The sequence below is a fragment of the Ischnura elegans genome, assembly GCF_921293095.1.
Source record: "Ischnura elegans chromosome 13 unlocalized genomic scaffold, ioIscEleg1.1 SUPER_13_unloc_1, whole genome shotgun sequence".
NCBI lineage: Eukaryota > Metazoa > Arthropoda > Insecta > Odonata > Coenagrionidae > Ischnura > Ischnura elegans.
In genome coordinates this window covers 10,484,409-10,496,776 of record NW_025791657.1, presented here as the reverse complement: position 1 = coordinate 10,496,776, position 12,368 = coordinate 10,484,409, and the positions used below count along the sequence as shown (strand labels likewise).

At 38.6% G+C, this 12,368-nt stretch overlaps 1 protein-coding gene across 1 annotated transcript; it reads left to right on the top strand.

Moving 5' to 3' along the window:
• Positions 1-2,902: 2,902 nt before the first annotated feature.
• Positions 2,903-8,658, top strand: LOC124172427 (zinc finger protein 260-like). Its single transcript, XM_046551866.1, has 2 exons — positions 2,903-2,964; positions 6,299-8,658. Exon 2 carries the CDS (start codon positions 6,319-6,321, stop codon positions 8,359-8,361), a length of 2,043 nt encoding a protein of 680 aa, XP_046407822.1. The 5' UTR covers positions 2,903-2,964; positions 6,299-6,318; the 3' UTR covers positions 8,362-8,658.
• Positions 8,659-12,368: the final 3,710 nt, after the last annotated feature.

Sequence of the window (12,368 nt, the reverse complement as noted above, 5' to 3'; positions counted from 1 at the left end):
ATTGGGAGTTGTCCACAAATCTCCTCCCATATTAGGTTATATAACCAATGCTTTTAAAAGTGGAATGCAGTTCAACATTTATATACCTAATATAATCCCATAGCAATGGTCTCCCTTCAAGTAGGAGCGGTAGCCCGGTGTTAATGTCCTAGGTTTGATGTTTACATGTAGCACTTTTCAACATTTGTTTCTACTTTTCATTTTACAAATGTCAGCTGTTCATCATTATCTCCATAATTTTCACTGAAAAATTTACGAGGGGTGTTTTTAAAGTAAGTACCGTTTTGTCATAAAAAAAACTACAAGTAAATTTTTTTTTTCTAAATTAATTTATTCACTTGTAAGGCCATACTTTACTCCACATTTCTACATAATTCCCATTATTATTGAGGCATTTATCGTATCTTGGGACCAGCTTTTGTATGCCATCGTCAAAGAAGCTTGCCGCCTGATTAGACAACCACTGCTTCACGGTCGTTTTCATTTCGTCATCATCAGAATGGCGCAGTCCTGCCATTAAGGGTGTGTTGCTAGTCGATTTTTTGACTTGCAGCGACGCAATCAATGCAGCAGCGGACTGTGCGACTGTACAAAAAATGCACTGCACTGTTCAAAACAAAAGGCGTGGCATGCTGAGTTCATGTGTCGTTTTGCTCCATGATAATGCCCGTCCTCACAGAGCCAATCAAACTCAAGACTTTATCACTTCTTTTGGCTGGGAACAATTAAACCTCCCTCCATACAGTCCCGTTCTAGTGCCGAGCAAACATTTGTTTATGTACTTGAAGAAACATCTGGCGGATCAGCACCATTGCGATGATGATGAAGTGAAAATGACCATGAAGCAGTGATTGTCTAATCAGGCGGCAAGCGTGTTTAACAATGGCATACAAAAGCTGGTCCCAAGATACGATAAATGCCTCAATAGTAATGGAAATTATGTAGAAAAGTAAAGTATGGCCTTTCAAGTGAATAAATAATTTTTGAAAAAAATTTACTTTTTTTATGTCAAAATGGTAGTTACTTTAAAAACGCCCCTCGTAGTTTTCTATGTGGAAATCTTTTTCTGCAATGCAGTGTCAGATTTTATCCCATTTTTTCATTCAGATGCCTAGTTTCCATTATGTAATTTCAATTTATTCATTGCCAAAGAAACCTTAATTATTATATGGTATCGCATGAACTAAATTGCATCCATTACAGAGCTATCTAATGAAGATAATATCACAATGCAGGCGGAACATAAATCAAAGACTGTTTACTTGTTGAAAAAAATGGAATAATATATTATTCCCTGAAGTGTTGCAAATATTTTTATTTTGTAAAGCCGATGTCCCACGGTCAAATTTGCGTCAAAATATTTGCATCAAAATTTGATGCAACTGACGCGCACCCTGTCCCACGGTCAAAATTTTGTCCAACTGGCTTTTGGTCCTATCGTTTGTACAAATCACCGATTTGTACAAATGGATAGGACAGGTTCTAATTTTTCATCCAATTGGATGAAACCAACCAATCACAGGGCCTTTGACAAAAAAGCATTGGCAAGCGCTGACACACAGGCCAAATAGGTTAAACTTATTTATCGTCTGCATGGGTATTTTAATTAATAATTATGTATATTATGGACAAAAAAATAAACTTTGTTGTATTCCACACAGTATCCACCTTTTCAGGTCGTTATCGTAATCGTAAACCTCTAGATAAACACCTGAAAAGATCGAAACCGGTTGAGTTTTTTAATTAGTATTGTATTGAATACTAAAAGGTTTAGTTTTAAATTTATAATATCACCATACTACGAAGTGAATTCACAAAACATTATTTCAAATATATGTATACATTCGTGATTGTCTATTTCATCGCCTGGTGTGGCCCTAAAGGTAAATATGAGCAAAAATTTGTCTTAGTGATAGGCGATGGAAGCTCTCAACTAGGAAATCCGTAATAATTAGTTGATCTTTAATAGAAAGGAAGCGATATTTAGAATCGCATTACCAGGAGGGATGTTTTGGAAATATTAAAAGATTTACTTAAGGTATCGAGGCCGAATTTTACGCTTTGTGGAAGGCATACAATGCGAGCGAGCAGCTGGAGAAATGACTAATATGAACTGACGATTGTACCTGTGGAACACTACAGCTGCCCATTTTCTATTACTATGATTATAGGATAAGAACCTTATTTTAGAAACTGCTAGATTAGGAGAGAAAAATGTGATTCAAATGCACGCTTACAGCACTATTCATAACATCTCCTCAACCACAATGTCCATCATTTATTAATAACATTTTCCTCGCGGGAATAAACTGCCTCACGTTTGTATCCTGGCGTTTTATTCTGCCCTCAACCTTGCTGATAAGGGACATGAAAATATCCTTACTTGTCATCAATTATATTATCGATAATAAATGGTAACATCGGCGACCAACTCCTTCTCCAACATATTTAGCATGCTTATTCCAACGCTTTTATACCCCCTTTCCAGCCAAGGCCAAGTTCAGCATTCCTTCTGTTTTCTTTTTTCGCATCTTTAATGTTCAAGAGGCCAATTCAGACAATTTCGCCTGCTAAAAAAGAAAGAATCCTCCACCTCCACAAGTTTCCTAATTGTTTACATAAATATCATCTTTCGTTTGTTTTTGATCAAAATGAGATGCATCGTGGGACACCCCCAGTCCAGTTGTATCAAAATATTTGCATCAAAATATTTGGACAAACATTTTGATGCAAATATTTTGATGCAAATTTGACCGTGGGACATCGGCTTAAGGAAAACATTTGTGTGGAATTCCAAATTTTGTAATAATGTGGTGCATAAAAATGTTTAAATCAATCCTTTCAAAAAAAGTCCTGAATCTCTTTTTGCGCATGATTAATATCTTGATGATTACTTCCAGCCTACTTTCAGTGAGGATGGGGACCCATTTGAGAGTTCAGCTACTGCCCATGAGTCTGCATTTGGTGAGTACTCTCACGGGTTGCAAATAACTCTCTACATGGAGGGATTGATGTTAATGTGGAGGATATACAAGTAAATGCTATTATTTAGCCAACTTTTAGTGTGACTAGAGCAATTATTGAAAATTTGACAGTGTCCCATAAGTCCACAATGGAAGCAATGGATGAGTGCTTAAAGGGCCTCAAATAGTTGCATTCCAGTAAGGCTTAGGTCACTTTCAGACTTTCAGGACAGTAAAGCACAGGTGCTGTGCTTTAATATAATCTAATGTCCCTACCGATGCCTTCATACCAGTCAAATCATGCGGTGTTCTCCACTGCGCCCATTTCTAACTGGCCAGGCATTGCAGCATCAACAGCGTCAACTGGTCGTGAAACTCAGACCACTTTCAGATGAGAAAACTCTGGATTTCCTTGTTCCATGCGGAGAATGTAGGAATGTGGAAAGTGATGTCTTCTGAAATCGGCCTTATTGTGACTGATTCTGAAGGATGAAGAACCTGAATTAGTCATCCATCCATATTTACTGTTGTCTTAGTTTTAAGTGGTAATTGGATAGGGGAGAATTTGTATATTTACTTACCTTTTTTGTAGTCATTTGAATCGTTTTTAATGGTCTTCCCTAACAAAATATTTTTGTTTCACTGAAATTTTTGGGTATGTAAATGAGCAATGGCTAAGAATTTTTCTTTATTTTCTCTATTTGGCATTTATGACAGTTAAAGAGTCATATTAAGTGAATAAAAAGAATGCTGCCTTGCTTCAACGAAGCTTGGAGACTAGTTTATTGAAAGAAAAAAATTTACTCGTAGTACCACACACCTTTTTTCCAGAAATGCCGGTGAAAAGCGGTGCGAATCCTCAAAATTATATACCCAAAAAGCCAGAATGGAGCATTTTGTTTGAGAATTGTGTATGAAAAGTAAATTTCAGGGTTCATTGAAAATGTAAATATGGAACTTGGTCAAATGAGGGCAAAAATTAGCTTTGCTTTTGGACCATTTTCAATTCGTGGGAAAATTAGCGAAAATCTTTGAAATGAATGCATTCCTATTCACCCTTTTGTCCTTGGGATTAGCAGTGGTGCTTTGTTAGGTTTTACTGACAACTAGGCATGAAGCTTCCTTGGAGGAGAAAATATGGTTGACGTAATATTAAATTTAGAGGTATGCTCCAGAAATGAAATCAGTATGGCTAAGAGACAGCCGAATTCTTGATAACAATCAAATAATTCTACATTCAATCTGCATAATACCCTGAAAGGCGTGTGGTAGGGGGTGTTAGGACTTCCGCTGTTCTTACATAAAAAGGAGATGCTCTATGGGAATTAGGACTAGCGTTTATTAAAATCCTTTACTGCTCGGGGGAAAAATGAATTCTCATATCTACCCGTTCCGCAAAACAACTCTTTTAATTTATCGTTTCTATCGGACCTGGAAATATAGTGGGGCTCTAATATTTTGTCCTCCGTGTCGCTTCTAAAGAAATCCATTCTCAACTGTTCAAGAAATCTAAGCCTAGCGTGTGGCCTTTGAGTCTCCAGTGGCTCCCAGTCCAATTCACATAACATCTGAGTAATGCTTTCTGTACAAAGGTAGCAGTTTTTGACGAACCACACAGCCTTCCTTGGTTTTTTTTCAGTTCGCTGATTAAGTCTTTCTTTGCCGGATCCCATACGTTTGTTGCATTATCTAGATGCGGTCGGACGAGTGCAAAATAGCACCTTTCTTTTACTTTCTCATCTGAAAATCTTCCCACAATACGCTTGACAAATCTCAATTTCTTCCGGGCTATGCCACAAGTATTTCTTATGTGTGTTCCCTACAATAGGCTCAAGGTTATCGTAACTCCCACGTACTTCACTTCGTATGTTGCCTATATGTTAATAACATTGACTGCATAAACATGGTTATAGCTGTACGAATTGAGCAAGAAATGTACCGTCATGCATTTGCTAAGATTAAGTTTGAGTCCCCTATCTTGCCTCCACAAAAGAACGTTGTTTCAGTACAATGATAGAATTTCATAGTCTGAATGATCACTAATTTCGCGATAGATGACAGGGTCGTCAGTAAATAAACGTGTTATACTGCTTATGTGGGAGCAGAGTTCATCAATGTATACAATGAACAACAGGGAGGAAAATCTATTTTTCCCTTAGCCAAAATAATTGCTGAAAGAAAAAGGCCTACATACGTTGGTGCAAAAAAAAAGAAATAAGAGGAATTCGGAGAGAAATTTTCCCTTGCAAAAGCAGAGCAGGGAATTTATCTCTCTTTAGTTCCCAGAAGAATTGACGATGTCATACTGACCCAAAATAATAAACTAGTCCTTATTCTTTCTAAAATACGTCATGATTATGCCATTGATGCTGAAAGGGATAGCCAAAATAAATCTGATATGCTTACATCTTACAACAACTAAAATTGACGTTGATGTAGTGGACGTCCAATTCTGTGCAAAAACTACACTGCAGGACGTAATACAAGATGGCAGCCTTCGGTCATTGTTTTTTATTAATTATTGAAAATTTCTGCTTCCATTGCCCTTGGCATTTTAAAGGTTCATTAAATATCTTCTCAAGTTTTTAGGAGTGGTTTTCTGCAGAAGAAAGCCTGGGAAATGATTAAACTGCATATAATGAAAAAGAGTGGAAATGCTACTATCCCAACACAAATAAGAGCTCAGGCTTGCGTGCAATATTTGGAATATATGCCCCCAGTGCCGCTCCAAACCATAGCTTATCTCATGACAGTTGGGTATATTTCACTCAAGGGAGTTTCTTTTGGCTCTTTCTTCATTGCTTTTATATTTAAATTTTTAATTACCTCTATGAAAACTAATCCAGGAAAATTTCAAAATAATTTTTCTAGATACTCATCTGTAGTACCACAAAATTGATTGTGATTACCATTGTTAGGAATCTTTTTAATTTAGAAAATACTCACCAATCATTAAATATTCGATTGAAAAGAAAATATTTTTCCTTTTTAAAGGACCAATTCTGAAAGGGGTCTAATTTTATTCTTTTCCTGTAATTGGAAGTCATATGTGTGATGCGTATGTGTGTGCTTGATTATTTGTATACGTATCATTTTAACCCATGATTTCGTCTTTTTTGTTCTACTACACCCTTGTTGCCCTCGTCATTTTTATGCTGCGTTCTTTTCCCCTCCATTCATTTATATCGAGTCTCCAAGTTTAAGTCCAACTTGGGCAGCAATAGTACCACCGGTTTTTAATTTTTCCATCCATTCAATGGATTTTAAATAGAAGTTGTTGTAGTCTTAAATTTCATGTTTGACGGTGTTAGTTGCTATTTAAAATTTTCTTCCAGGGGTCCCGGCTGCCGAAGAAATGCCCGAGCAAACAACGTCAACTTCATACCGGCTTGCAGAAGGAAATATAAGGAATCATTCAATTGATGAATGCATTGGTCCCACAGCTGTGGTGACACAAATTGATTCCAAGGCTGGAACATCCCATGAAGAGATAGAGAAAAATCTGATAGACAGAGACTTGGAAAAATGTGGTGCTTCTGAAACTGATGAGATATCAAGTTGCTTAATTCCTGATGACAGACAATGTAATACCAAAGACATTGAATCACTTAAAAGCAGCAGAGTTGGAGCCGCAATGGCTGTTGTAGGGGAGAAAAGTGGTTGTGACGCACCAAATACCTCGCAGAGCCTTAGGTTTATCAGAATTAGGGGAAACAACAGAAGTGATTGTGATACCATCATGGGAGGCAATGAGGAGATAGATACTTGCTTGATCAAAAATCCAGGGAACAGTTACAGTTCAAACGAAGATTCATATCATTGCTTCTACTGCAGTGATGTGTTCGAAATGAAAAATGAGCTAATTAGACACATGACAATTCATTCTGTTGCTCATAATTTTGATGCTGCAGCAGAATCATCAATCGTAGATGTGTCTCTGGAAGCACTTCCATCAAGCGGACACAGCAGTTCTTGCGAGCCTACCGCCTCAAAGGCTTTAAGTGAGCAGGAGAGGAAAAGACTAGAGCCCATGCCAAAAGAAAATGTGCTCATCAAGGAAGCCAGTGGAGGAAAAGGGGATGAGAAAAATATAAGACGATTGACAAGTTTCACTCTAGGAGAGAAATCAACTACACAAAGTTTATCTTCAAAGTCATCTAGCATTAGAAATCTACGCAATCACGTGGGTTCGAGAAAGGGAGAGAGACCATATTCATGCAGCGAGTGCACTGAGTCCTTCACTCATAAAAGGGACCTCACCGTACACAAACATACACACGCAGGAGAAAAATCGTATTCTTGTAGCACTTGCTGCAAGTATTTTACTCATAGAGGTCATCTCGACATTCACTCGCGAACACACGCAGTAGAGAAGCCTTTTATGTGTAAGGTCTGCGGCAAGTACTTCTCTAGGAAAAACATTCTCTACGCACACGTACGTACCCACACAGGAGAAAGGCCTTTTTCATGCAACGTGTGTGAAAAGTCTTTTTCGATTAAGAGTAAGTTAGTTAGACATGTGCGCACGCACACGGGAGAGAAACCATTTTCTTGCGACGTGTGTGAAAAGTCTTTCTCGGATAAGAGTAGTTTAGTTAGACATGTACGTAGGCACACAGGAGAGAAACTGTTTTCTTGCAACGAGTGTGGAAAGTGTTTCTCGAAAAATAGCAACTTAGTTAGACATATTCGTGCGCATACGGGCGATAAACCGTATTCTTGCTACGAGTGTGAAAAGTCTTTCTCGTATAAGAGCGACTTAGTTAGACATATTCGTACGCACACGGGAGAGAAACCCCACTCATGCAGAATCTGCAAGAAGTCTTTCACTCGGAAGAGTACTCTCAAGAGTCACACGCGAACACACACGGGAGAGAAGCCTTTTTCATGCAACGAGTGTGAGAAGTCTTTCGCGGGTAAGAGCGACTTAGTTAGACATATTCGTACGCACACGGGGGATAAACCGTATTCTTGTAGCATTTGCCGCAAGTGTTTCACTCAGAAGAGTATTCTCGACAGTCACTTGCGAACACACACGGGAGAGAAGCCTTTTTCATGCAACGTGTGTGAAAAGTCTTTCTCGGATATGAGTAGCTTAGTTAGACATATTCGTACGCATACGGGGGATAAACCGTATTCTTGTAGCATTTGCTGCAAGTGTTTCACTCAGAAGAGTACTCTCGACAATCACTTGCGACAACACTCGGGAGAGAAGCCTTTTATATGCAATGTGTGTGAAAAGTCTTTCGCTAGGAAAAGTCGCCTCACCTCACACATTCGAACACACACGGGAGAGAAACTTTATTATTGTAGCATTTGCTGCAAGCATTTCACAAAGAGATGTTCTCTCGACAGTCACATGCGTTTGCATATGGGGGAGAGAGGCATTAAATCATGACACGAGTGTGAAAAGTCTCTCTCTAAAAAGAACCACTTAGTGACACATTTTCGTTTACATTCGAGAGAGAAGCCTTAGTCGTGCAGAGTGTGCGAAAATTCTTTTCACAGAAGAAGCAATGTGGTGGGACACATGCAAACGCACGCAGAAGAGACTTTTTCACGCAGAATCCGCAAAAATAATTTTTCACTCAGAGTCGTTCACTTAGGAGTCACATGCGAAACAACGCGTAGGAGAAACCCTTCTCGTGCGGCGAATTTGAGTATCCCTCTCGACAAAGAGCCTCTTTGATATAGACATATGTACAAAAAACCCGAGAGTTGCTTTATTTCTGCGACGTCTGCAGCAAGTCTGTCACTCCATGATGCGACCTAGTATCCTATTCATACACACTCAGTAGATAAACCTTATCAATGTAACATTTGTTGGAAGTGTTTTGCAGTAAGTGGTTACCTTGACAGATATACATACATGCTCACACGTGTGAGCGCAGCCTTGTTTATGCATAGTCCGCATCACGTTCATCACTGCAAACAGTGGCCCTGACCACCACATGTGTAAACGCACAATTGTGATGTATTATTATTATTATATCGTATTTTGCACCAAGTCTTTCACTGTTATTTCTAATCCCAACTTCCACACGTGCTCCAAATTGAGAGAATATTCATGGTTGTATGTTGCGTGGTTTCACTCTGATAAGTCACGTTTACGCATGGAACATTTTCATGCGGACAGGATAATTTAAATAAATGTTACAAATGTTCCAATTAAACCTCATGCAAAGCTGCACGGAGGAGTGTAATCGTTAATTTTCGCCTGCACAACGAGAAATGAATGATGATATTGTGTCAATGGGCCATCTACATGTTTCTATGAAATGCGTGCCCAGTAATGTGTTTCTGGATTTTCGTTATGAATATAAAACAAGAGTAGTTGCAGAAAAGGGCACACCCAGGCTATCAGATTAGGATGAAGCAGCCTACACTACACATTTTTGTTTAAACACGTCCACAGTATTCACTCCAATGTTTCTGGCCTTAAGTCCAGTCTAAATTGGTATCTTCCAATCGGTTCCAAATTTTCTTAGACCTTATCATGTGTTCTTTGAATATTCTTTGTTAAAATAATTATCCTTGTCCACATTTTGTAAATAATGTGATATCAGTGCACAATAAAAGGCTTATGGCCGAGTTTGTTAATTTAATGAATTCAGCGTGTCATTTATTTTCATTGTTAAAAGATATGCAATTTTATTCCTATTTCTCTGTTTTCACTCGCGGCTGAGCGATTCGTCACGATTTGTCGGAATGCACCGTCAATAGGACAGCAAGGATAATCGTGGGCCATTAACCTTAGAATGGTGAAGTTGCGAGAAAAGGCAGCAATGGAGGTGGAAGATGTCCAAACATTGGCAGAGTGCATGGGGATGTTATCGGAGGGTGGGAGAGTAAGCAGAGGGTGGGGAGTGGATGCTAGGTGGCGCTGAGCGCACTTGCAGGGGTTGGTAATGAGAAAATGAATCAGAGGACATGTCGGACGCAGCCTAAAGTAGTACTACGGAGTGAGCGAGCAAGGGATTCATCTATTTTTAAAATTTGGCCGCAATCCGTTCAACCGTATGGAAACAAATAGCGGACAGATAAACATTTATTAAAGATTACTTATAAAAAAGATTTAAGCCCGTATGACACTTGCCAATTTATTGGCCAATATATCGGCGTGCAATATTGGTTAAAATATTGGGCTTTAGGCATCGGTTGACACGTACCAATATTTACACCAATATTGGCCGTTATAGTGTTCTAATACCCCACTAGAGAACGCCACATAACACAAAATGACAAAAGAGCATCTCAAGACGCAGGTTAATTGCCAATGAGCTACAGAATGGGAGGTGGCATAATAATTGTAAATTTAATAACTATTTCGAGGGGCTACAAAGATATTCTCGAATTGCTCGAAATTTCATTCGGGTGAGTTCCTTGAATGATGAGAGATAGGCAATATGGTGATCTCATAGGTGAGCCAAGATAACGTAGCGGCTCGTTTTGGCTGGAATATGTTCATCGAATAAACAGAGATTGTGTCATCAATTGGGACTTTCACCCGAAACTTTAGCGCTCAAATCATGAAAAATAGTTTAATAATTGTAAAATAAACAAAATATAGACGCTATCGAGGAGAAACACGACGTTTTTATTCATTAAATATCCGAAATGTTATTTCCGAATTACCCACTTTAGACAGTTGATGTTTGTGAATTTATATTCTCTCAAAGTACACATTAATTATTTGAGCTATTTCATGGGTTGCTATGCTTGTAAAGTTTTTATATATGATATTAAAATTCCGAGGTGAAATGTTTTGCAAAGAGCTTCTAGTTTTGGCCACTAGGAGTCGACAAGACTGAGTTCTGATTGGAGATTGGCCTCGAGAAAATAGAACCTATTCTAAATTGTAGATTGGCCAAGAAATTGTGCCCAATATTGTGAAACTGAGATTGGGCTAGAAATTGGCGTGTGTCAGTGGGTACACAATCCAATATCCAATGGATTGGCCAATAAATTGGCAAGTGTCATACGGGCTTAAGCGTATCCTGACATGATCTTATCGCCGAGGAATGTCATAAGTTCCTCCTACAAAGCTAGGTTCACATTTTTGTATTTAGAATTTATGCTACTTTGTATACAAATGTGGTAAAACAATTTATCTGAGGCAAATAAAGAAAACGTCCAGTCCACTTTCAAATTTCAATACCTTTTCAGAATGAAGATATGCATTTTAGGTTAACTTGAGGTTTCCCTTTTCTCCACTCACAAAGATTACATGATGTTACATTAGAGGGTGACCTTGCATAATTTGTCACCTCCACAGATGCTATTGGGTGTTTATATTTATTTATTGCCAAGGCCAACAATCTTTTTATGGATAGTTACTTACATTATGCTTACATTCCACTGTAAAATAAAATAGACGTTATTTCAAAATTAAATGTATTATACTTACTTAAAAGTTTGTCGCCAAAATATTCGATCCGCCATCTTCAGATAAGCAACGATAATTTGTCACCTCCACAGATGCTATTGGGTGTTTATATTTATTTATTGCCAAGGCCAACAATCTTTTAATGGATAGTTCCTTACATTATGCTTACATTCCACTGTAAAATAAAATTAACGTTATTTTAAAATTAAAGGTACTATACTTACTTAAAAGTTTGTCGCCAAAATATTAGATCAGCAATCTTTAGATAGGCAACGAGAACTGACCCCCGTGCATGGCGTCTGATATATCGGATAATCGGATAAGATAAAAGTTATTAACATATTGAGAAAAAATTCAATAAAAATAATTTAATTACCCTGTGGGGCGACTGAAAGTTCTTTGAATGCCATATCTTACATAAATCCTTCTTAAGTCGATACATTCAAGTAGTCAGCTGAAATATTAGCAGCGCAGTAAAGACAGACATCCATGTCAACTTAATATAGTATCACTATGTAGCGCATATCAATTGGAGCCCAGAAAGAAAATATATACGGAGGTTCGACGAATCGGACGCTATGCACTAATGGGTTATACCTTAGGCTGCGGAAACGTTTTTAAATGGTCTGCATTGTGATAGCGGGAAGGACGTGTGTCAATATTTGACCAATTTTCTCGCCACTGGCAGCCATATCTTAAGATTTCAACGCCGTCCTTTCTGCGGTCGCTTGAACTCGGCCAAACCTATACCCTTTTTTCTGAACTGACGGCGGCTGACCGTGAGCTTGCTCGAAACCCACCCACTCTTCTAGCCAATTACAGAAGTGCGACAGAAGAAAGTGTGTAGGAGCCCACAGTCTCTCTCCGAGCTCCGTGCAGTGCTGATCCCTCTCCAGCTCGCAGTGTTGCCAAATCTAATCCGTTGGAACCGCACAGCGTTCGTCCTAGAACCTTCCGCCGCTCCCGAAAGTACCGTTATTCCCAAGGCTGGCAACGCCGGTCGGCCGGATGGAGGGAAA